General features: G+C 37.7%; 1 protein-coding gene across 6 annotated transcripts in view; it reads left to right on the forward strand.

Annotated features, from left to right (window-relative positions):
- Nucleotides 1-26888, forward strand: part of Fbxl13 (F-box and leucine rich repeat protein 13) — a 153687-nt gene that overhangs the window by 20611 nt on the left and 106188 nt on the right. For 4 of the 6 annotated variants that reach the window (XM_069996314.1, XM_069996317.1, XM_069996316.1 and 1 more), the window contains exons 4-8: nucleotides 1390-1457; nucleotides 2430-2584; nucleotides 6640-6749; nucleotides 10100-10246; nucleotides 25912-26007. In XM_069996314.1, coding sequence (XP_069852415.1) covers nucleotides 1390-1457; nucleotides 2430-2584; nucleotides 6640-6749; nucleotides 10100-10246; nucleotides 25912-26007 — 576 coding nt within the window. The remainder of the gene's footprint in view (nucleotides 1-1389; nucleotides 1458-2429; nucleotides 2585-6639; nucleotides 6750-10099; nucleotides 10247-25911; nucleotides 26008-26888) is intronic. The other 2 variants (XM_069996319.1, XM_069996318.1) reach the window with 2 other exon arrangements.

A 26888-nucleotide genomic window follows, 5' to 3' on the forward strand; every position in this document is an offset into this window, starting at 1 on the left:
TGAGATCTGAGAATTATAATTCAAAGACAGACCAGGCAAGAAAGTCTGTGATATTCTTATCTCTAGCTACCCACCAAAAAGCTGGAAGTTGAGTTGTGGCTCAAGTCGTAGAGCATCAGCCTTGAGTAAAAAAGCTAATGAGAGTATGCGAACCTAAGTTTAAGCCCCGGAACTACAACTTCCCCCAAAACATCCTGCTTTGTAAATGAGGCATTCTTTTATTTTTAAAAAGAAAATAGAGCTGGGTGCTCAGGTCTTATGACTGCAATCCTAGCTACTCAGGACGCTGAAATCTGAGGGTTGTGATTTGAAGGCTAGGCAAGAAAATCTGTAAGGCTCTTTTTTTTGGGCGGGGGGTCCCGTCGTGAGGCCTGAACTCTGGGCCTGGGCGCTGCCCCTCAGCTCTTCAGCTCAAGGCTAGCACTCTACCACTTGAGCCATAGCGCCACTTCTGGCTTTTTTCTTTTTGCTTATGTGGTGCTGAGGAATCTAACCCAGGGCCTCAGGCATGCAAGGAAGGCAAGCCACCTTCCCAGCCCATCTGTGAGACTCTTATGTCCAATTAACTACCAAAAAGCTGTGGCTCAAGTGATAGACCACTAGCCTCAAGCAAAAATGGAGGGACAGTGCACATACCCTGAGTTCAAGCCCCAGGATCGCCCTGGGGTCCTGAGACAGCCCTCCCAAAAAGAAAATAGAAAAGAAAATATTCTCATTTTATACCTCCAAGAAGCAAATCACTCAATCCTTTTTTTAATTGTGTGTGTGTATGTGTGTGTGTGTGTGTGTGTGTGTACCAATCCTGGGGATTGAACTCAGGACCTGGGCGCTGTCCCTGAGCATCCTTGTGCTTAAGGTTAGCATTCTACCACTTAAGTCACAGGGGGCACTTCTGGATTTTTTTTCTGAGTAGTTTATTGGAGATAAGAGTCTCACAGACTTTCCTGTCCAGGCTGGCTTTGAACTGCGATCCTCAGATCTCAGTCTCTTGAGTAGCTAGGATTATAGGTGTGAGCCACCAGCACCAAGCTTTACTAAATCTTAATAGTGACCAGTGGATCTACAGTTCTGTACTCTTGTAAATGTAGCTAATAATACAATGCCTCAATGCTTACTTGAAAGTTCTTTAAGGTAAGTCTAATGTAATGGGATGACTTAAAGGTATGACTCTAACTTTAAGAAAGTAGACAATGGCATATGTAATAAAATTCCTAACTATGTAAGCAGCAGATTGTTCTTTCAATCCATTGCCTACTCCCAGGTGCCCAGTTACCCTCCTGGAGGCAATCATTGCTCTCATTCTCTGGTGGATTTGTCATAGGCAAATAGACCCTATTTATTTGCCATAGACCCTATTTATTTCTGATTTCAATTGTTTATTTATTTTAGATGACTCCAGAATTGATGATAAAAGCATGCACTTTCTACACTGGGCATCTAGTAAAGACCCACTTTTGGTAAGAATATGAATTTTATATATTATTTATTTATTTGTGTTTTTATTAATGATATTCTCCCCACTTAGGGCCAATTGTGATTTTATCTTTTAAAGTTTTAAAGTCATTTTATATTAGTTCTTTAATATTTAGTCAGCTTGTATTTATTTAAAACTTCTTCTTCTTCTTCTTCTTCTTCTTCTTCTTCTTCTTCTTCTTCTTCTTCTTCTTCTTCTTCTTCTTCTTCTTCTTCTTCTTCTTCTTCTTCTTCTTCCTCTTCTTCTTCTTCTTCTTCTCCTTCTCCTTCTCCTTCTCCTTCTCCTTCTCCTTCTTCCTCTTCTTCCTCCCCTTCCCCTTCCCCTTCCCCTTCCTCCTCCCCCTCCCCCACCTCCCCCTCCTCCTCCTCCTCCTCCTCCTTCTTCTTCTTTGGCTTGAACTCAGGTCCTGGGCACTGTCCTTGAGCATCTTCGTGCTCAAGACTACCACTAGAGCCAGAGCACCATTTCCAGTTTTTTCTGAGTAGTTAATTGGAGATAATAGTTTCATGGACCTTCCTGCCCAAGCTGGCTTTGAACTGAGATCCTTGGATCTCAGCCTCTTGAGTAGCTAAGATTACAGGCATGAGCCACCAGCACCCAGCTCTTCTTAGTATATAACTTTTTTCTGAAATCATTGAGGTCCAATATATTTTGGACTTTCTATCTCCTTCCTTTAAAATCAGCATTTCAGGGAGTCTTTTGGTAAATTAGAATTTTTATAATGTTATTCCATGATTTATCTTGTCTAAAAAGAAATGTGACTATCATATAATCTCCTGTCCTTGTAGAGCCATCAGAAATTCTTCAGGATATACCTAACTCATGCAAGTTGCTTTTTTTCCCTTCTATGCTTGGCCTTTGAGGGGAGAAAGAAAGCATTATTTATTATTCCTCCTAATTTATTTATTTATTTTCCTAACATCAAAATATTATTCTTCTGTGTCTCCTCCTGCAGCACTTGGAGAGACGTGACAGCAGCTCACATAAATGGCAGTGTTATCTCAGTGGCAAAAATGGAGAGAGCAATAGAACATTACCATTTAAAACTTCAAAAATTAATATTTCATCTCTGGTACTCTTATATAAAAAGGCAAAAAGAAAAACTTATAGGTAAATTCTTATATATAACTACTAACTTTTGTATTTATCCATATAATAAACTGTTAAGCATGTATGGGAGTAGATAAGCAGAAGGTAAAGAATGTTTGTTTAGGAAAGTAGAGCTACTAATTTAAAATGCTCAATGAGATTTATTTTAATAGATTTTACTGTACTTGAGATAGGCATACTTAAATCAAATTTTATTTGTATTGTGTATATGCTTGTATAAGCATAAATAGGGATCTACTTGTAGCTTTTTACATAATAGAAAGTCAGTATGCTATGGATGGATACCTAAATTGACTGAAGAGCTCTACTTTTCTTTTTTTTTTTTAAATTGTGAAAATACTGTACAGAGGGGTTACAATTACATGGGCAAGATAATGAGTACATTTCTTATCAAGCATTATAGCCTCCTCCTTTGTTTCCCCTTCCCATCCCTTCCTATCCTCCCCCCGCTCCCCTCATCCTTCCCCCCCCCCCAGCTCTACTTTTCTTGCAGCTCTTTTATTTAATGTATGTAGGAAGAATCTTAAAGAAACACTGTTTTCCCTTTCTTTCTTTTTCTTTTCTTTTTTTTTTTTGTCAGTCATGGGTGAACTCTGGGCCTGAATGCTGTTGCTCAGCTCTTCAGCTCAAGGCTAGTGCTCTACCATTTGAGCCACTGTGCCACTTCCAGTTTTCTGGGTGGTTTATTGGAGATAAGAATCTCACAGAAGGGGAGGGCATATGGAGGGGCTGTAGGGGGGGAGGGCGGGGGGGCACTGAGATGGGAAGGTATAGATAGGAAGGGGAAATAAAGGAGGAGGCAACAATGCTTGATAAGAAATGTACTCATTATCTTGCCCATGTAATTGTAACTCCTCTGTAAGGTATTTTCACAATAAAAAGAAAAAAGAAATGTAAAAAAAAAAAAAAAGAATCTCACAGACTTTCCTGCCTAGGCTGGCTTTGAACTGTGATCCTCAGATCTCAGCCTCGTAATTAGCTAGGATTATAGGTGTGAACCACCAGCTGTTTTCCCTTTCCTAATGTCTTAGTGGTTATAAAGACTGGACCGCTCCTGTATGCCATCTTAGGAGATACTAGGGATAAAAACCTCTAGTCATTGGCTTAGATTTTTCACAAGTCCCTGTGTACTTACTTGTCTATGATTGGGGCACATTGGAAAATCATTTTCTTTTGACCACCACTGTCTGTGTCTCCCTAAGAACAGATCTTTTGAAGGTCTTAACATCAACACAATGAGAGGTTAGACTCAGTGGATAAAGTGGTTTCCTAGTATAACAAAGCCTTAATACTAGTAAAGAACAAAGCCAAAATAACAACAAAAACAAAGGCAAAAAGAAAACAAACAAGAAAACTTCACATTACACAATAAAGGTTAGGAACTAGTAAATTGTCTAAGTAACACTCAGCATGGTTGTAATAGTAGGAGGTGACACTCTTCAAAATTCCTTTACAGAATGAAAATTCCTTTACAGAATGAAAATTCCTTTCAAGTTCTAGAGAAGAAGCAGTTTAAGTTTTTTTGTTGTTTGTTTTTTCTTTTTTCCCCTCTTTGCACTTCTAGATTGTTTTTGCCTCTGAACACTCTAATTTGTCTTGTGATATTCTCTCGGTCCTTCTTTGAGCTCCTCTGTTTTTTTGCCCCTCAAACATTCTCTTACTCTGACTTTTCCTCTCATTCTTTCATCTCTTCTCAATTTTGGTCTCTTCTCTATTTTACCTTTAATATCCTTTCCCTCCTAATCTACTTCTCATGGTTAGGTTGAACCATGAGGTATTGCTGATGTTCTTTCTACCCTCCCTTCTTTTCTCCTCCCCTAATTCCATCTACTTGTTTCTTTTCTATATTTCTATATTCCTTCTATATCTTACCTTTTACTTCTTATATCATCTTAACTCACTATTGGATAACATGGGAGCATATTATTTATATTATTTATATGGGAGCAAAGATTTATATTCTAAAACAAGTAATTTCAAAGTTACAGTCCCAAAATTTCCAAAGTGAACATTAACTACTTTCATTCATATCATGGAACTTTATGAATGTTACTCTTCCTCCCTTGCTCTCAGGGCATCTCTCTCCCTCTCTCTCTCTCTCTCTCTCACTCTTACTCTCTCTCTCTCTCTCTCTCTCTCTCTCTCTCTCTCTCTCTCTCTCACACACACACACACACACACACACACGCACACACACACACACACACACACTTTCTTTTCCTCTCTCCCTCTTTTCCTCCATACTCTTTCTTCTTCTTTTCCCAACTTCTTTCTTCCTTTTTCTCCAGTACTGAGGAGTATACCAGCCACACTATTAGCACAATGTTCTACATAACTCTTGGTCATGAAGTGGTTAAAATTTTTCTTGAGTATTTATTGTTGGACATTCCAAATAATAACCTAGTTATCATTTTCAAAGTGGTACCATCAAAACGATGTAAAATTAATAAAGCATAATGAATATTTAAACATTGATTATACATTGTATAATATTGTAATAAAGGCTTAAATGTCTAATAAATATTATAAGATTATTTAGTTTAGAGAATACACAATTGCTGATAGAACAATACAGTAATTATCCCCAGAATGTTTTCTTTTTATACTTGTTATAACTTAAAAGATAAAAACTGAAATAAACTTAAGCACTTTTGGGAAGTTATTTTGTGGGAAACAATTCAAGCAAAAGGCATTTAATCAAAAATGAACAGAAAATATGTTATCTTATTTTTTTATTGAAATGGTGAAGAGCTGGGGGGTTACAGTTAAATAGGTAAGGCAATAAGTACATTTGTTTTTAATCATTGTTACTCCATCTCTCTTAAAGAAATAAATTTTAAGCCTCTGTTTTGCATGTCAATACAAAAGTGTTGAAATCTCTAAGATAATTGCCCTGAAAAGACAACTGATTTTGCTTGTTCTTCAGGTGGGAGTGGGACTTACAACTAGGATTGTTCAAAAGGAACCCCAAACCCTTAAGCATAAAATGATGGAACAAAAATAGTTCACTTAGATAAATTAGGTGAATGGAGCACATACAGAATAATACAATCTTATTCATTCTTAATAATGCCACAATACCCAATTTTCTAAATTTCTTTTTTTTTTTTAAATTGGCTGTGGGGTCCTGGATGCTGTCTGCCTCCAGTTTTGGAGATAAGAGTGTCTGGGGAATTTTCTGCCCAGGCTGGCTTCGAACCATGATCCTCAGATCTCAGTCTCCTGACTAGCTAGGATTACAGGCATGAGCCATTGGTGCCCAATTGACAGTACCAATTTGAGAAACATTAATTAGTTAAACAACTTGAGATACAGGCTTCTGAAAGGGCATAGATATCAGGAAAAAATAACAAAGTTCAAAGGGACAGTTACCCACAAAGGCAGATTCAAAGGCTTTTTAAAGTTCCAACTGTAATGTTGGAAACTGACATGCTGACATGCTTTGCTCTATTTGCACAATATTGAACAAATTTTAGAAATTTGTGACAAGTTTAAATGCAGAAAGTACTCACATAAAAACCAGATATCCAAATCCAGTTGAAAAGAAAAGTAAAAAAAAAAATCTCCCAAACTCAAAACAACAGCTTTGGTGGAAGCCTGCCCTCTGGTAGCTTATCCCCAAGCCTGTTTCTGTCTTCTTGGTTCCTGTAATTGTGCTTTGGACTCCAGCTAATGTATATAAGGCAATCCTTTTATTTCTAAGGTGTATTAAATTCAAGGACATTAACTTTTTAATATTACCTTGTGACTTTTTTTTACAAATAAGTTTAGAAGTTCTGTTTTTTATAAAGAATAGACTTCCTTTAAAAAAGCAATTGTATTCTGTTGTATCTTAATTTATAAGGACAAAAATGATGTTTATAGGTTCATAAAGTCTTAGGAATACTATTGAATACTGATAAACCTACTTAGTTTTGGTGATAATTAAAACAAAAACAGCTATTAGAAGCAACCTTGGTTCCATAGTGTAAGCTGTTATGATAGAATATGAAATCATTTAGGATTTTTTGGAAATAGCTTTAACTATATACAGTATTCTAATACGTTCTCTCCAGCGACCCTATCAAACTTGCATCTGATGTTCAGTACATACAGGCAAAAAGTTTTCATAACCCGCTGGCGGGAAGAAGTAAAGCGAAGGAATAAAATTCGAGACGATGAGCTGGTATGGTATATTGGAAACCAATATTTTAAAGAATCATATTAATTTATGGTAATAATATTGTCACTAAAATACTAGATATTATGTTTTTGGTGGGCTTTTTGCTCTGCTAATAGCATAAGTTTCACTTAGTTATCCCAATTATTTTGTATTTCTGTTTTTTCATTTGAAGTATGAACATCCAGGAAAAAAATTTATCATTTAAATATTTAAAATATTTAATATTTTATTAAATATTTAATAAAATATTTAATTTAATAATTAATATTAAATATTTAATAAAATATTTAAAATTTTGGTGAAGACACTGAGAATTTGGCTGAAACAGACATTTAGGTGAATAAATAATGCTAAAGTAAAAGAGAATCTGATGGAACTAAATAGAGACATAAATGATAAAAACTTAATAAATGTGTTCATTTTTATTCCATTGGTCATTCTCTTACAATGATTCTTTTAAATTCTTTGGGATTTTGTACATTGCAGTGTTGTTAAAGTTCATTCTTGTGCAGTTGCTGTGATTTGGAAGGGTCATGTTGCCTTATTTTTTTCATATACCTTGTGTTTCCTGTGCTGGGATTTATGCATCTAAGGCCAAGTTGTTGTCTTTCAGTTGAAGTGTAGTACTGGCGTTTGAACTCAGTTTCTCATGCTTGTTGGACAGATACTCTAGTACTAGAGCATGCCCTCAGGCCTCAAGTATTCTTATTGTTCAGGCAGGTCTGTAGAGTGTCTGGGTTGGAGTGGAGTTTCTCACCATTGGATTAGGGGGATAGCTCATTAAGCAGCCATTTCCCCATGTGCTCAGTGTACTAGCTTGATCCTTAGCACCACTCAGAGAAAGAGAAAAACTAGCTGGAGTCTCTTGTAGTGTCAAATCTCCTGTGATGTGGGATGAAGGTGGGACTTGTCAAGGGTTGGTTCTCTGCTTCAAAAGCTTCCCCTCCTAGTTTTTTTTTGTTGTTGTTTTTTTTTAAGCTTCCCCTCTTTGTGGATTGGTACCTGCTACTGGCAGCTTTGAGCTTTGCAGCCTGTGGGCTGGTCAGGTTCCCTCTCTCTACAAATTACTATTTTATGTTCTGAGGATCAAAAGATGTCCAAGTCTTGTGGCTTCCCCCCAGTTGTGTGGGAGAGTGGTGGGAGTAAGCAGAGCACTGAGTCTGGATAGGAGGGAGGAACTCAGGCGCTCCACCTACCAGTCTCAGTGCAGGACCAGGGATCATACTCTTCAGCATGCCTGGCAGCAAACACCTGTTGCTGGTGGCAGCCCCTAGACGTCAGTCTTAGTGCTGCCAGACACCACCCAGCAGTTAACCACCCTGTGGGAGGGAGGAGGCTGGAGAGGTTGCATGCTCCACAGGATCAGGAGTCAGTCCATCTTGGAAGCAAACACATGTAGTTGGGAGGCTACTCCCAGAGGGAGAGCCCTCCACCTGTTGCAGCTCTCTCCACTCTGCTTCTGCAGTGATCCTTAGGTGAGGAGACATGTTCCTTGTCAGGGAGGAAGGGACCATGGACCACCAAGCCTTTCACTTCTTTACTTCCCTGCTTCTTAAACTTTTTGGTGGGTCCATGTCAGACACTATCTCTTTCCATAGCCAACTAATATGGCTCTCCCACTCTGGTTTACTTTGTTATGGATTCAGTTTCCCCACCCTATTGGAGAGCTAATTGGTTGTGTGTGTGTGTGTGTTTGGTTGGTTGGTCGTGGGGCCTGAACTCTGGGCCTGGGCGCTGTACCTCAGCTCTTCAGCTCAAGGATAGAGCTCTACCACTTAAACCACAGCACCACTTCCGGCTTTTTCTGCTTATGTGGTGCTGAGGAATCGAACACAGGGCCTATTGCATGGTCGTGAGGCTTGAACTCTGGACTTGGGCTCTGTCCCTGCGCTCTTCAACTCAAGGCGAGCGCTTTACCGCTTGAGCCACAGCGCCACTTCCGGTTTTCTAGTGGTTTATTGGAGATAAGAGTCTCAGGGACTTTTCTGCCCAGGCTGGCTTTGAACCGCGATCCTCAGATCTCAGCCTCCTGAGTAGGTAGGATTACAGGCCACCAGCGGCCGGCTTTATGCTGGTTACTTTTGAGATAGGGTTTTGCTTCCTTCCCAGGCACATACACCTGGACCACAGTGCATCCATTTTAGGCTTTCTTTCATAGCTGGGATGATAGTTATGTGCCACTACACCAGCTGCTTTGTATTGAGATGATGTTTTATTGATTTTTCTGGTTGGCCTAACCTAGGACCATAATGCTCCCAATTTTAGCTTTCCACATAGCTTAGGTTAATAGATACATGCAACTGTTACCCATCTATGGGTTGAAGAGGAGTCTTACAAACATTTCTTCCCTGAGTAGGTTTTGAACTTTGATTCTCCCATTCTGTATCCCGAGTAGCTAGGGTTATAGGTGTGAGCCACTGGCTTTCTCTGTTGGCTTTCCATTCTTTTCCTGCTGTCCTGTCACTTCTATTGTGATTCTCAATGGTGCCTCTCTCTCTCTCTCTCTCTCTCTCTCTCTCTCTCTCTCTCTCTCTCTCTCTCTCTCTCTGTCTCTCTCTCTCATCTCTTCAGAACATGTCTCTACTTTGTTACCCTGTATCTTCTCATTCAGAGTCATGTGGTTCTACCTAGATTGTGTTCCTGTAGTCTTCATCATACACTGTGCACAATGTTTCACACACTCTAGTTGAAAAAGATAGTGTATATTACATACTTGGTAATATAGTATTCTTAATATTTACATATATGATTAACTGGATGTTCAGAGAAAAAATTTTCTAGCCATAGAATTAGTTGGCCAGTAGTAATTCTGCATTCACTCAGGGAATTGGCAGATGCAGGGAACATCTGTGTATGCTAGCTCTTCAATGTGTGCCCTTCCTTAGGTTCTAATGGATATGTGCATCCCACTGGAATTTTGTGTGGAAGAGTATTAACCTTAAAACTTCTGGTTTCTCACACAGTGTTTAGTGGTGTATCAGAGTTAAATGGGAACTTTATGAGAAATCAGGCAAATCTCCAAATAATTTCTTTTGGATCCCCCTTTTTGTTATTACTGTGTTAACCACCTCCCTTCCATGCCTGAAATACCAATGACCACAACTTTCAATTAGTGGGCCTTAGTTTTCCTAAGGCTAGACAAGTTCTTTAAGGGTAGCTGACTGATCTTTTAGGATGGCTAGGAGCAATGATCTATAAAGTCAGGGTGGTTTAGAAAAAAATATAATTTTTGTGATGATGATGATGATGATGACGAGTAATCTTTATCGTGGTGCTATCAATATATCAGTTACTGTTCTCCGAATCTGTTGTCTCATCTGTCCCATGGAATTTGTAAATTCCTTTCACTGTAGGCATTGAAACATGACCTTCAATTGAAAACATGGAGAAGTACCTTAAAATTCAAGAGAAGCGAAGGACGAGACTCTACAGACTTACCTGAACTCGGTGAATACCCAGCATTTGACATCTCATTGTTGCCTGAAAGAGCAATATTACAGGTTTGATTAATTTATTGCACATTACATACTATAATCTTGCAATATATATATATAGTTTGGAATTAGGATAAATATTTTTTGGCCCTTCCTTCCTTCCTTCCTTCCTTCCTTCCTTCCTTCCTTCCTTCCTTCCTTCCTTCCTTCCTTCCTTCTTTCCTTTCTTCCTTTCTTCCTTCCTTCCTTCTTTCCTTTCTTTCTTTTTCTTTTCTTTTTTTTTTTTTTGCCAATTGTGTGGCTTGAACTCTGGGCTTGGGCGCTGTCCCTGTGCTCTTCAGCTCAAGGCGAGCGCTCTACCGCTTGAGCCACAGCACCACTTCCGGTTTTCTGGTGGTTTATTGGAGATAAGGGTCTCATGGACTTTTCTGCCTGGGCTGGCTTTGAACTGAGATCCTCAGATCTCAGCCTCCTGAGTAGCTAGGCTAGGATTACAGGCGTGAGCCACCGGCACCTGGCTCATTATTTCTTTCTTAACAAATGGCTTACTAGGGACTGGGAAGGTGGCTCACTGGTAGAGTGCTTTCCTTGCATGCATGAGGCTCTGGGTTTGATTCCTCAACACCACATAAGCAGAAAAAGCCGGAAGTGGTGCTGTGGCTCAAGTGGTAGAGTATTAGCCTTGAGCTGAAGAGCTGAGGGACAGTGCCCAGGCCCAGAGTTCAGGCCCTACAATTGACAAAACAAAAACAAAGACAAATGGCCTAGTAAAGTCTGTTCTTCAATTGTAATTTCTATAATTTCTATATTGGTTTGTACTTGCGTAGTTCATTTTTGGCAATATTAGTCCAATGGCTAGAATATACTTGAATATTTTATTTTGGTCTCATACTTGAGTTTTTCACTTTTTCATATGGGGAATTAATATCAGAAAATTTAAAGTTTTGAGTAATAATATCTAACACTCTTGTTCTAATTGTTTGTCTCTTTTTTTTTCTTTTTTGTCAGTCGGGGGCTTGAACTCTGGGCCTGGGCTCTGTTCTCAGCTCTTCAGCTCAAGGCTAGCACTCTACCACTTGAGCCACAGCACCACTTCTAATTGTTTCTTTTATGTCATTAATATTAATGTAATTATTATGTGCTTTTGAAAGTATATCACCCTCCTTTTTACACTTATGTGAACATTTATATCTTTGACTACTCATAATTACCTTGTTCATCAGTAGCTGCTCTAGAGTATATTAAGCATTTTTGAGATATCACTGTTTATTTTCAAATGTTTTCATGTCACTTTACATGTAATGCTAGAACCTAATGACAGTGAGCTTTTCAATCTTTTTCTATGCTTTTAGCTATTATATTTTGTTTCTATATTTTATAGACTTTACAATTTTACAATTATATTTGCTTTAAACACTCAATTTTCTTTTATCAAGTACATTAAATTTTTTCTAACAATCTCAGACTTATAAAAAACTTAGGAGTATATTACAAAAACTTTTTCCCTGAAAAATACAAGTTGTAGATGCAATACCCTGTAACACCTGAATATTATTGCTGTTAACAAGAGTATTTTCTTAGTCAATCATCATGACCCTCTTTAAGAAGTTGTATAAGGGGTTTCAATTCACATGTCAGTTTATGAATACAATCCATCTTGATCAATGTAACCCCTTCTTTTCTTTTTTTATCTGTATCTATTTTTAAAATTTGTATCTGGATGTATTTTTCTTTCAGCAAGAAATCCTCTGTTTTTTCTTTGAAACACAGGTCTGGTACTAAACTTACAGTTTTTCTTTCTCTGAAAAAGTCTAGTCTGCCTTCATTTAAAAAGATTCTTTTACTTAATGTAGAAATCTGGACTGCCTGCCTGCCTTCCTGCCTTCCTGCCTGCCTGCCTGGCTGCCTACCTACCTTCCTTCCTTCCTTCCTTCCTTCCTTCCTTCCTTCCTTCCTTCCTTCCTTCCTTCTTTCCTTCCTTCTTTCTTTCTTTCTTTCCTTGCTTTTGGGTGGTGGTGTTTGGTTTTATTAAACAAGATCTCGCTCTGTAGCTTAGGCTGGCTTTGAAATGGTGATTGCCCTGCCTCTGTCTCTCAGGTGATAGGTATTCAAGTGTGCCCTACCATGCCTTGCTTAAAAAAAATCATTCATTTTAATGATATAATTTGTCTTCCTTTTTGTATTATTTTAAGTATGTCAGTGACTGAACTTTTTTTAATCCTTGTGATATTATTGCTTTTAAGATTTTTTTCTCTTCACCATGGAATTTTTAGCCATTTGATTATGGTATGTTCTGGTTAAGTTTTCTTTGTGTTTGTCAATAGAGTTCATTTGGGCTTCTTGTATCTGTGGCTATATATTTCCAACCAAATTTGGAAAGTTTTGGGCTATTATGTCTTCTTCTATTATTTCTTCATATATTAAGCAAGTTGATATTGTCTCAAAGTCTGCTACTAATTCCTATTCTTTCTTTTTTTCTTTTTGCCAGTCCTGGGGCATGAACTCAGTCCTGGACACTGTCCCTTAGCTTCTTTTGCTCAAGGCTAGCACTCTAGAGCCACTTGAGCCACAGCACCACTTCTGGTGTTTTGTTTTGTTTATTTGGTACTGAGGAATGGAACCCAGGGCTTCATGCATACTAGGCAAGGGTTCTACAACTAAGCCACATTCCCAACCCCATTTTTTATCTTTTGTACTCAGCTTTTCTATATTTCATTTTGAATAGGTTTTAGTGCCATTTTCAACTTTAGTAATTTTTTTATGGAATATCTGGCCTGCTGTTAAGATCCTCCAGTAAATTTTTTTAATCCCAGTATTGTGTTCTCTTCATTTATTTAAAAATAGCATTTCCCTTTTTTTAGCTCATTTTTTCTTTAGCTAGCTGAACTTCTTTTTTTTTTTCACCAACAGCTGGCACCCTACTTCTTGAGTCACACTACTAGTCTGGTTGCATATTTTTTTGATAATTCATTAACTTGCCTACTAGTTATCACTGCAATTTCTCTATGTTTTTACTTTTTTACTTTGGTTAAATATCATTTTTCCTGTTTCTTTAGAGATCTAATAGTCTTTTTTAAATTATATACTGTGCATGTTATAAGTTACATTGACTATATACTATTGTTTTTATTTAAGAAGAGTTGATATCTTCCTTTTCTGTGCGAGTCCCTTTTATTTCTCTCTCTCTTGCCTTATTGCTTTGTCTGGGAATTCTAATACTATTAGGGCACCCTTGTCTTGTTCTTGACTTTAGAGGACATTTTTTTCCCCATTTAATATGATGTTGGCTTAAATTTGTCATATGCATCCTTTATTATGTTGAAGTATGTTCATTTTATTTTTTGTGTCAGTTCTGGGGCTTGAACTCAGGGTCTAGGAATTGTCCCTGAGGTGTGATTGTTTTTGCTCAAGGCTCAGTATACATTGAATGTCCAGATATTCAATGGCATGTTTCAAGTCTCAACTTTAAATTTCTCAATTCTGTATAACTCTTCTAGTAGGCTAGTTTGCAGATCAGTGATAGATATCGTATGGTCACATTCTATGCATACATACCTGTTGAAATTGTTTTTAAGAAGTAGGGAAGGGGGGAATGGAGAATAATAGCGAGAATGAATTTGATAGGGATATATTGCATTCATGTATGCAAATGTCATAATAAAACAGCCCCTTGTAAATTAGCACATGCTAATAAAAATAACAATTGTGTGTTGCTCCTGATCTTAGAGGAAGTTCTTTTAGCCTTTCTCCATTCATTGTGATCTTGGCTACAGTTCATAATCTATAGCCTTTATTATATTGGAGTATGATCCTTCTATACTTAGTTTTTTTCAGTATTTTATGAAGAGATGTTGAATTTCACAATATTTTCTGAACTTTTTTTTTTTTTTGGTCCAGTCATGGTTGTGGGGCCTGTGCTCTGGGCCTGGGCACTGTCCCTCAGCTCTTCAGCTCAAGGCTAGCACTCTACCACTTGAGCCACAGCACCACTTCCGGCTTTTTTCTTTTTGCTTATGTGGTGCTGAGGAATCGAACCTAGGGCCTCAGGCATGCAAGGTAAGCACTCTACCACTGAGCCACCTTCCCAGCCCCTTTCTGAACTTTTTGATATGATTATACATATTATATTTATTTGTTTTCATGTATTACGCCATCCTTGTATTCAACCATGGGATAAGATCAACTTGATTGTGGTGAATGTTTTGGTTTGCTATTGAATTGGGTTTGATAGAATTTTGTTGAAAATGTTTGTGTCAATGTTAATCAAGAGTACTGACAGTGCCCTTATCTGATTTTGGCTAACAGATTAATGCTGGCTGCATATGGACAGTTCTCCTCCTTTTGGTTCTTTGCATTAGTTTAAAGAGAATTAGCTTTTTTTGGGGGGGGTACGGTTCTGGGGCCTGGACATTGGGCCTGTGTGCTGTCCCTCAGCTCTTCAGCTCAAGGCTAGCGCTCTACCACTTGAGCCACAGCGCCACTTCCGGCTTTTTTTCTTTTTGCTTATGTGGTGCTGAGGAATTGAACCCAGGGCCTCCTGCATGCAAGGCAAGCGCTCTACCACTGAGCACCTTCCCAGCCCCCCCTTTTTTTTTGTCAGTGTGGGGCTTGAACTCTGGTCTTGGTGCTGGCCCTGAGCTCTTCAGCTCAAGGCTAGTGCTCTCTACCACTTGAGCCACAGCACCACTTCTGGTTTTCTGGTGGTTAATTGGAGATAAAGAGCCCCTCTGTACAGTATTTTCACACACAAAAAAGAGCCTCATGGACTTATATATATACACATATATATGTATATATATGTATATATATATTTTGGGGGGGGGCTGATAAAATTTAATAGTGAAACTATGTGGTCCTGGGTTTTTTTTTTCTTTTGAGAGATACCTTACTGTTCATTCAGTCTCATTCAAGACTCATTATTGGTCTATTCAGTTTTTTCTTTTTAAATGCACTGATGGCTCATTTTTGGTAGGTCATATATCTGTTTATAGGTCTATTTCTTCTAGGATTTTTTTTTTTTTTGTCAGTCATGGGGCTTGAACTCTGGGCCTGGGCACTGTCTCTCAGCTCTTCAGCTCAAGGCTAGCACTCTACCACTTGAGCCACAGCTCCACTTCCTCTTCTAGGAGTTTCAATTCGTTAGAGTATAGGTTTTCATAATAATCTCTAATGCTTCTTTGTATTTCTATAGTATTAGTTGCTCTGATTTTTATTTATTTGACTTTTTTCCCCTTGGTTCATGTAGCTAAATACTCACTTATTTTACAAAACTTTTCTTTTCTTTCTTTTTTTCTTTTTATGCCAGTCCTGAGGCTTGAACTCAGGGCTTAGCCCCTGTCTCTTAGTTGTTTTTTTGTTTGTTTATTTCTTTTGCTTGAGGCTGGTGCTCTACCACTTAACATAGCCTGACTTTCAGCTTTTTGGTGATTAATTGGAGGCAAGAGTTTCATGGACTTAGATTCTAACCATGAGCCTTAAATCTCAACCTCCTAAATAGAATTATAGGTATGAGCCACTGTACCTATATCTTTTATATTTTCAAAAAAAATTTACAAGGTCTTATGAGTCATGACAATGTTCTTTTATGCCTTATACCAAGAACCCATGTCCTTCTATCCAGGACCTTTTGGAGCTCAGATTTAAAGAAATATGCCAGAGTGCTCAAAAAATAGAATGGCCAACTTGGAAAGGAATTTAGAATTTTTTGTAGTAAGCCTTTATCTTTTACACAGGGACAGCTGAGGGTCTGAGAGTTATATGATATCCTTCAAGGCAGACAGCTACAAAATAAGGGCTGAACCTGGTTTACCTGACTTTTAGCCAAAGTTAAAGGCTCTGTATCTTTCTTTTTAAAAAAAAATTTCTGTGTCTTTTATCCCACTTGGAGCATTCTTAACAAATGGGATATATTTAAATATTTTACTGGACAGACACAAAATAATAATTAAGAAACATTATATATTAAAGGGTAGATGTACTACCATTAAAAATAGGATAACCTTTATTTACTTTCTTTTTTTTGTTGTTGTTAGTACTGGGGCTTGAACTCAGGGTCTGGGCACTGTCTCTAAGCCTCTTTTGCTCAAGGCTAGTACTATACCATTAAGCCACATTCCCAGCCCTTATAACCTTTTTTAATTACTGCATTTTGACATGACAGTACACATAGTATTGTTTTTAGAGATATCCTTAATATTTTTCCAATCAAGTAAACTACCTGCCAAATGCCATTAAAATGTGTAAGCAATCAGAAAGTAATAGTAATGCAAAAGTGAAAATTAATTGTTCTAACCAGTTAGTATTGATCAGTTGTTAAGTTTATTCATATAATAGAGTCTCAAAGTTAATTTTTAAAATCATATTTTACAAATAATCTTTAATATAATGACTTTTCTTAATCAATTTCAGAGATTTGGAAAGAAATGGTACAATAAACATAAAAATATAATTTGAGTTGTGTCTGATCTTTATTGCTGGTTTTTGGAAGAACTAGTTTTAAGCTAAATTAAGAAATATATGTACATTACCTTAACAATAAAATTAAATTAAAAAGAACATATTATATATATCCTAATGTCCTAAGGGAAAAATTAAAAACAGCACTTTGAATTTACTTGGAAAACACATATAAATTGCAAACTTGTTTTTAGGTCCAATTACATCAACTATGAAAATGAGTCAGATTCTGTTTTGCAATCATTTGTTTAGTATCATTTGTCCATTAGTTAGCAGATGGTAGGGCTCATTGTACTATTGGTCAAATTGCTGGCTAAACTCAGAGCCAGTGGGAGGGTTGGCAAAGACCATTTCCATGAAAATGAAAGTCCCGCCTCCCTTCTGTGTAGTTTGGCATTAACACTGGGAAAGGACTTAATGTTGATGAATTTGGAAATTTTAAACAATGTAGCTGTCTTAAGATGTAAACTTGTTTGATTATTTAATAATGTTAGTGTTGCCTTTCATTTGAAAGAACTATGACTTTTTATTTGTTTGTAAAAGATATAAAGCATGTGGTTTTGACACCTTTAGGTGTCAATGCTGTTGACTTGTCTTTTCATAGGGAAAAACAAAACCCAGTTAACTATGAAAACTATTACAATGTTGTAGAAAAACCAGACAACTCAGTTGTTTGATTAAATTACTTGGAATCATAACACAAAAGAGTATATTCAACAGCCTCTTAAGTCCATGTTTTGATAACCTGAGGGGTCAGTGTGACCTTAATTTGCCAAATCAGAATGGTTCCAGGTTTCTTAGCTATGTACCACATGACTTCAGATAGGGGAAGCTTCCAAAAGCACATTGTTCTATCAAGGAACTATGTGTGTTTTGGCTTAATTCATGGTGTAGATGAAAAGCAGAAAAAACATACTCTAAAAATTGCTTTAGGAACAGTTTATTTTTGATAGAAGTTACTCAACTTGCAGACATTATTTTCATCACCCCAGCCTTAATCAGTAATACTATCTACCTTAAAGAATTTAGAAAAGATTTTAATATAAACTTTTAATGAGTTATACATCACAGAATCTCCCATTAGTTTTATCAGGAACTATCCTTGTGAAAATGTTGAAGCATATGTAAGATGGAAAAGTATACTACAGAGAGAGGCAGCTGGATGGAAATTGCAAGGATCTCCTCTGGGGTCTGGGGGACCGGGTCCTGTCATTTGCTGTGTGGTCCTGGGCCCTTAATCCTTATTTCTAAATTGGTTCGTTTCTAAATGGAGGATGGAAGGGAAGTGATGATGATATCTCCTACATTTGTTCTTGAGAGGAGTAACTGAGTTAATACTTGTGAAGTACTTCAAGCAATGCTTCAAGCATACAGAAATTTCTCAGAAGTCACTGTTATCAACACTGCTAAGTAACATTAATTGCTGTTATTGAACAAAGAAGGCTTAGTGATGGGTGGGAAGTCAAGAAGACTGGTTCTAAATTCAGCTCTACTGGCTCTGTCAGCTGTCTGACTTCCTACATAGCATCCAACTTCTCTCATCCTTGGAGTTGGAATTCCTTAGCAAAGAGTATGTACTTAAATTTCCTTTCAAACTTGACACTAACTTCTCCCTACCTCGTGAGTAACTCAGATAGTAATAAATAGTCTCTACTTGGGCTACAAAGGCACAAGTCATAATTGATTTCCAAAATAGAACTCATCTTTTCCCTACTCTTTCTCCTTTCTCTTTACCTTCTCTTTCTCCTGCACTCTCTCCAACTCTCTTTCTGGTAACCTATTTCTAATTGAATGATACCATAATCTACTCAGTTGACTCAGTGAGATTTAAAAATTATCTTTAGCTTCTCTTATTTTTTACCTTCTCTTATTTTTCTACTGTATTTCCATTTTCTTTTTGGTGAGTAATCTGCATTTCTTTGTTTCTTTTTTTTATCAGTACTAGGGCTTGAAATCAATTCCTTGTGCTCTCACTGGGTTTTCTTGATCAAGGCTAGTACTCTACCATGTGAAACATGTCTCCAGTCTAGCATTTTGCTGGTTAATTGGAGGCAGAGTCTCAAAGGATTTTTATGCCTGGGCTACCTACCACCTCATGAGTAGGTAGAATTGCAGGCATATATCTGGAACCCAGATATATTTTTCTCTTCATTCTCTCTGGTACTCATTCTCCGCCAGTATCTGATAGTATCCAAGCTACTTAATTGGTCTTTCAACATCTACCCTTGACTTGGACCTCCCAGTTCATTTTTCATTTTCCCACCGGCCATTCACATTTATCCATGTCACTTCCTTTGTTCAAAGCTTTCCTGAACTCTCCCTTTGCTTTTGTATGCTGCATGAGGCCTTTCAAGTTTTAGCTTTCTAGCTCTCAATTGCATTCCCTTCATTTCTCCTCAAGAGCCTTTAGCTCTAGAGTGTTTGAGTTACTCTCTATTACCCAAAGGCTTGGCACCCTCTTTGATTATATAACTTTGCCCACCATGCCTCTCTGTGTGTAGAAGTCTCTCTTATTCCTTAGCTGGTTCACTCCTGCTTAGACCTAGTGTGGATGTCATCTTTACCGCAAGTGCTGCCATTGATACTCCTTTCTCTGAGTCTTGGGTAGTTGTTTATTCTACATGTTGCCAGAATCCCCAAGACACTTCTTAGTGTCTCATAATGGTTTTTTCCTTGGAAGTTTGTGCCATGAAGACAGGGACAGTGCTTTGAATTCTTTACATGCTCATTGCTTATACTCATGTCTTGTCTCCTTTGATTCTGCTTTTTCCCCTGAAATGTTCTTTTTTTCAGCCTTGATGGTGACATTTCTTGTTTTTCTTTTTGAAATTATTTCTCTTTTCTCATGACTGCTTTTTAGATTGCACCACTAGATGCTAATTTTGGCCTTTTCTCATTGCTGTGTCTCTCACAAGGTTATGGCAGTCACAGCTAGGCTTTCAACTATCACTGTATGATGTTGCTAATGATTTAAAACTACAGTGGGAGACATTTCTATCTTCCCTACCATACTTAAATCTTCATAAATATGAGGACTGTGAAGCATCTGATGTGTAGCAATGTTGGGAAAATAAACTGGTTTGGGGATGAGAGAAATTTAATTTTGAAATAATTGAATTTGAAATACTTATATGGTATTAACGAACTTTACAACTTTAGCCAGGTGGGGGGAGGGGAGGAGGGAGGAGATGGGAAGGGGAAACAAAGGAGGAGACAATAATGCTTGATAAGAAATGTACTCATTACCTTTCCCATGTAATTATAACCCCTCTGTACACTATTTTCACGATAAAAATTTTTTAAAAAAATCTTTAAAGTATCTGAAAATTCATAGTCACAGAATCCTACATATAGAAAACTTTAGGGTTGTATGTCTTTTTATTTTATTTTATTGTAAATGCTGTACAGAGGGGTTACAGTTACATGAGTAAGGTAATGAGTACATTTCTTGTCAAACAATGTTATCCCCTCCTTTGTTTTTCTCCTACTATCCCTTGCTTCCCCCAACTACCCCCCCCCCAAAAATTGTAAAATTCATTTCCAACATAGTGTTGTGTGAGTCTCAGTGTTGCAATGGGTCATCCTGAGTCCTTGTTTCAGCATTTTGTTACTCCCCTTCCCCTCCCCAAACTAGATAAATGAATATACAAGATGCAGGGTCCCAAAAGCAAACACAGTGACAACAGGGGATATACCAAAGGGGGAAAACATACAAAAGAAAGAAAAAATCATATAGTACATTAAAAATAACAACAAAGAAAAACCTCTTGTGTCCATATCTTGGGGTTCATTTTATTTAGCATCATCTTATATAGTCATATGTATATAGCTTTTGAGGTTTTCTGTTCATCTGATAAGATTATCCTAGATCTATACTAATTATTGCAAATAAGGGAAACCATGGGATCTATATTTCTTTGGGTCTGGCTTATGTCACTAAATAAGATTTTTTTCCAAGCCCTTTAATTTCCTAACAAATGGGGATGTGTCATTCTTTCTGATGGAAACATAGAATTCAATTATATATATCATATTATATATATCATATTTTCTTGATCCCTTCATCTACTGAGGGGCATCTGAGTTGGTTCCATATCTTAGTTATGGTAAAAATGCTGTGATAAGCATAGTTGTGCTGGTACTTTTAGTGTGGCCTTGTTTGTGATCATTTGGGTAAATGCCCAAAAGTGGGATTGCTCAATATGTAGTCTTTTGAGGAACCTCCATACTGCTTTCCAGAGTGGTTGAACAAGTTTACACTCCCACCAACAGTGCAGCAGGGTTCCCTTTTGACTGTAACCCCACCAGCATCCTTTGTTATTAGAGTTCTTGATTATAGCCATTCTAAATGGAATGAGGTGGAATCTCAATGTTGTTTTGATTTGCATGTCTTTTATGGCTAGAGAGGTTGAGCAATACTTCATGAGTCTATTGGCCATTCTTATTTCTTCTTCAGAGAAGTTTCTCTTTAAGACATAAGGTGTGTTCTTTATTACTAAATATTTATGAGGGAATGCCAGACCTGACATTTACTTTCTTCTATCCAGAAGTACAGGATTTCTGTTCTTCAGGTTCTTCTAAAATAATAGAATCTTTGATGTTGTTTAGAAGCTTTGATATTGTTTCTAAGGAATCACGTGATTTTTTTTTTGTTTTGTATGTCCCTCCCCCACAGTATAGCCCCTGTTTTCACTGTATTTGACGTTGGTATAATTCCCAGCCCCTTAAAATTTTAGAGAGTGTATCATCCTTTAACTCATCTGATTTTGGACCCAACAGAAAAGTAGACAGCCAGAACCAAAATATTATCAGATAGATCTGATAGCAGATGATGACTTAAGATAATTGATCAAGGCAGTATTTTATCTTTTGTTCCTGAATTAAGTAGACTCACCTCTTTGTCCCTGCACAGATGGACAACGGCTGGACTTTATACTGTGAAGAGCAGACCAGGGTTAGGAAGAGCAGTTGCAGACCTGATAATTTTTTTCACCCTCAAACTTACCAATTAGGTCCTTCCTTTTTTGCTGGGGAGGAATACGCTTGGAGAGGGGGAGGGGGAGGGTTGCTGAAGTATTTCCAGATGGAGATAAGAGGCCAAGGGAATGAAGCATCTCCATTAAAAATAATGTTTACCCAGTGTCAGAGTTAGTGCTTTTATGTTGGACTTAGTTGACTTTAAAATGCATTCTGTGCCATTTGGGGAAGGATTAGATGTTGTTTCTTATATCAAAGCAGAAAAAAATGTTTCCTCATTATGTTTTGTCTCTAGAGCCTTCTGCTATTTCCACAAGGAGTAAAAACCCAAATTGTCAATTATTTAAGCATAGCTATCATCTTATTTTTTCATTCTTTCTCATTGCTTATTTCTAGTTTACTCTTCTAATAGCTGTGAATGAGTCCAGCTCTGTGAAGGGCAGGTAAAAAGCTCCAGGTAATAGATTGCCTTGGTTACTTCAGATTCATTCTCTCTCTCTTTCCCCCTCCCTCCCTTCTTTCCTTTCTCCCTTCCCGCCCCCCCCCCCCCATCACTGTATATGCATGTGCGTGCATGCACTGGTCCTGGCTCTTGAATTCAGGGCCTGGGCATTGTCCTTTAGGTTTTTGTTTTTGTTTTCTGTTTCTTCAAGGTTGGCACTCTACCACTTGAGCCACAGCTCCACTTCTAGCTTTTTCTGGATAATTGAAGATAAGAATCTCATGAACTTTCCTTTTTTTTTGTTTCTTCCTTTTTTTGTATGTTTTTATTTTAAAAATACAGTACAGAGGGGTTACGGTTACATGAGCAAGGTAATGAGTACATTTCCTATTGAGCATTGTTGCCTCTTCCTTTGTTTTTCCCCTACCATCCCTTCCCTCCCATCTCCACAACTACTCCCCCTTCCCTCCTCACCCACCAAAGTTGTAAAGTTTGTTTTCAACATAGTGTCTTGTACATCTCATTACTACAATGGGTCAATCAGTATCCCTATTTAAGCATTTTGTTTTTTCCCTTCCCCCCCCCAAATTAGAGAAGTGTATATACAAGATAACAAATACAGTGAAAACAGGGATTATACCGTGCGGGAGAAACATACAAAGAAACAAAACAATCACATTGTACATTTATAAATAGGTTAGAAACAATAGCAATAAAGAAAAAAAATTTGTGTCCCTATCTTGGGGGTACATCATCTTCTATGGTCATATGTTCAGAGCTTTTGGCCTTTTCAACTTGTCCTACACATGTACTAGTTATTGCAAATAAGGGAAGCCATAAGACCTATGTTTCTTTGGGCCTGGCTTATTTCACTTAATATAATTTTTTCCTGGACTTTGCATTTCCTAACAAATGCGGCGATGTCATTCTTTCTGATGGAGGCATAGAATTCCACTATATATATATATATATATATATATATATATAATTTTCTTTTTTCTTCTTTCTTCTTTTTTTTTTTTTTTTGCCAGTCGTGGGGCTTGAACTGTGGGCTTGGGTGCTGTCCTTGCTCTCTTCAGCTCAGGGTGAGTTCTCTACCACTTGAGCCACTGCTCCACTTCTAGTTTTCTGATGGTTTACTGAAGATAAGAGTTTCATGGACTTTCTTGCCCAGGCTGGCTTTGAACCATGATCCTCAGATCTCAGCCTCATGAGTAGCTAGGATTACATGGGTGAGCCACTGGTGTCCAGCTTGTATTCTTTTTTTTTTTTTTGGTCCAGTCGTGGGGTCTGAATTCTGGGCCTGGGCTCTGTCCCTCAGCTCTTCAGCTCAAGGCTAGCACTCTACCACTTGAGCCACAGCACCACTTCTGGCTTTTTTTCTTTTTGCTTATGTGGTGCTGAGGAATCGAACCCAGGGCCTCAGGCATGCAAGGAAAGCGCTCTACCACTGAGCCACCTTCCCAGTCCCCCACCCCCAGCTTGTATTCTTATACTGAGTTCTCCCCTTTCCTGGTCCTGAAGTTGCAGTGTGAGAGAGAACTACACAGACAATGTAAGTGTATAACCCCATAATTTATTAGTCAATACTTCAATACTGAGTCAAAGTCAGTGAGATCAGAATCAATGGGATAAACACACCCTGGAGTGCCTGGTGGACTCCAGGTTCAAGTCAATCCTTTTGCATGGGGAAGCACTCCCTATTAGGTGGAGATACCCAGATCACGTAATTCTCTGCACCAGTTGTGGCTTGCTTCCTAATTAAAGGATTTCCTTATAACACTGTTTGCATCATGAAGAGGTCATTTTCTAGAACCACAGGGAGTGATACATGTACCCTGATTCTTAAGCCCACTGAATTTAATTCCTACTATATTCCCACTGTGTCTTTGGCTACTGTCACTTTTATATTCAAAGAATGTATGCCATTTTACATTTTTGTCTTTTCCTTCTTTTTTTTCCTTTCTGGTGGTTTGGATGGTGTTTTGCTTTTCTAGACTTTCCCCCCACTTCTTTTCAAACATTATTTGATGACTTTCATTACATTGTGTCCATATATATATGTAATGTCCTCCTATCCTCTTCACCCTTCAGTATCTACTCTTTTTCTCCTCCCTTTCCTTCAGTACTGCCTCTGCACAGTTCCCTTGTGACATTTGGGTGCCATTAAAATAAACATTACTGTCTACATAATATGAATCACTTTAAATTAAACATTTAAAAATACCATCCTTTTAAATATTTTATGTAGGAACTTTTTCTTTAGGGCTTTTATCCTCCAGGAAGACAGTACCATTAACCACTTATTCTAGCTTTCCATGAAATGACTTTTTTCTGTTTTAAAAGATGTAACATGACCCATAATTAGGTCTTCCTAATTCTCTTGATTCTTTACTCCTCACTTTATGTTCCTATATTAACCTGAGTTCTTCAGAAAAACAAAACATTGTGGTTTGGATATGAAGTGTTCCCCCAAAGACTTATGTATTGAAGGCTTAGTCTCCAGTGCACAGTGCTTAAAGGTAGAGCCTTAAGAAATGATTGCATCATGAAGACTCTCACCTCATCAATGGATTAATCTATTGGTGAACTCATATCTTCATGAGTTATTCAGAGGTGGACCAATGTTAGAGAAAGCAGATCACTTAGGACATGCCTTTTTTTGTGCCATGTGCTGTCCCTGAGCTTTTGCTCTCAAGGCTAGCACTCTCCCATTTAAGCCACAGCTCCACTTCTGGCTTCTTGTAGGTTAATTAGAGATAAGAGTCTTATGTAGTTCTTTGTGCCCAGGCTGGCTTTGAACCATGATCCTCAGAACTCAACCTCTTGAGTAGCTAGAATTATAGGCATGAGCCACCAACACCTGGCTAGGACATGACTTTTAAACTTATATTTGTATCTTCCCATTCCTGGTCATAATGAAGTAAGCATCTTTATTCCATATTACTCTGCCATGATATATTTCCTCATCACAGGAAACAGCAGAGTATATGGAAATATACATAGATGATACAGATGGAGATATTTGATGTGTATCCATAACATAATGTTATGGTTTGGGTGTGAGATGCCCCCTAAAAGGCTCACATGTTGAAAGATTTGGTCTACTGAGAGGTTTATGGATTATTAAAACTCTGACCAATTCAATGGATTAATTAATTGACAGCTTCATGATTTAATGGCTTTATTGGTACGTGATGGGAACTTTTGGAATCAGGGCCAGGTGAGAGGAAGTAGGCCATTGGAGATGTGTCTTTGGTGGCTATATAATGTGCAGAAACTCTCCCTGTCTCTTTCTGTACTTCCTGGCCTCCATGAGGTAAACAACTTCACCACACTTTCTTGTCAGGTGAGTTTATTCCTCTTTTCCTAAGAATCTTATTACTTTAGAGAAACCCAGTTCAGTCCAGCAATTACTGAATGCTTCCTATGTACTAGATACCACTTAAAAGAAATCACTTTTTAAAAAAAAGTTGCCTTGAAACTTCACAGTAAGTAGATTGTACAGAGTGAACAGTGTGGTACAGAGTTCAGTTCACTCTAAGAATATGGTTTACAATGCAGATTTTTAAAAACATTCTCAGATCATGTTTTTAAGAAGTTTATAAAAAAACTCAGAATAGTCCTTTAAATGGTAAGAAATGGTTATAAGGAACTGTGAAAAATGGTGTATTATGCAAATTTTGTATATACAGGTATATTACATACAGGTTTATTATAAATGGTTTGGTACAGGGTTCAAACCATTGTAAGAATACAGAGCACATCTAGTATTTTTAAAGATCACATTATATAAAGGCAAGTTACACTAAAGTTTACTTATATTCAACTATGTATTTCTTTTCTTTGCACTTAGATTTTCTCATACCTTACTTTCAAAGATATGATAATATGTGGTCAAGTTAACCACTCCTGGATGTCGATGATCCAAATAAACTCCATGTGGACTGCTGTAAGTAGGCATGCACTGAATTATGATGTTGTTCTAGTTCATTAAAGTGAGTGGATTTATGTGAGGACAGCTGTGGTAAGAACCATCTTTCCTTGCTCCCTGTGGCAAGTGCATTTGTTTTCCTCCGGTTTGAGCACAACTGGAAGAAGAGATTAGAAAAGAAAATATTACCATATGAGATACACTAATGTTTTCAAATTTAAATGGCAACTATAAATTGAAAATTATTTTTAGATTGAAACAAATCTCCATTTTATTGGATAGTTGGTATTATTACTGTGTGCCTGATTCTTTTTCATGAGCCGAAACTGTATGTTGAGTCCTTGACTATAAGAAATAATAGGCCTAGGGCTGGGAAGGTGGCTCAGTGGTAGAGCGCTTGCCTTGCAGGCATGAGGCCCTGGGTTCGATTCCTCAGCACCACATAAGCAGAAAAAAAAAGCCGGAAGTGGTGCTGTGGCTCAAGTGGTAGTGCACTAGCCTTGAGCTGAAGAGCTGAAGGACAGCGCCCAGGCCCAGAGTTCAGGCCCCACGACTGGACCAAAACAAGAAAGAAAAGAAAAAAAAGAAAGAATAGGCCTAGAGTGTGTCACTTATAATGACCTTTTTATAGCACATAATTTAGAGGCCGATGATATGTAAAACCATCAGGAGCAGTTTATGTGAGCTCTGAGTGACCAAGGCTAATTGATAAGCAGTATCATTGGCATTGCAGTATTTGTAATATTTTTTAACTGAAAGTTTAAGATTTTAGCTGAAACATCCAATGTGTGAGCATTCAATTTTTTTGTTTTATTTAATCATTTATCTTTGCTATCTGAATAAAGCAATTATTTGTACTAAAATGCTTGATAAACTTGTGCCAGAATAAAGACAGAAAT

This window comes from Dipodomys merriami, unplaced genomic scaffold, assembly GCF_024711535.1.
Source record: "Dipodomys merriami isolate MVZ:Mamm:240054 unplaced genomic scaffold, mDipMer1.0.p SCAF_5, whole genome shotgun sequence".
Lineage (NCBI taxonomy): Eukaryota > Metazoa > Chordata > Mammalia > Rodentia > Heteromyidae > Dipodomys > Dipodomys merriami.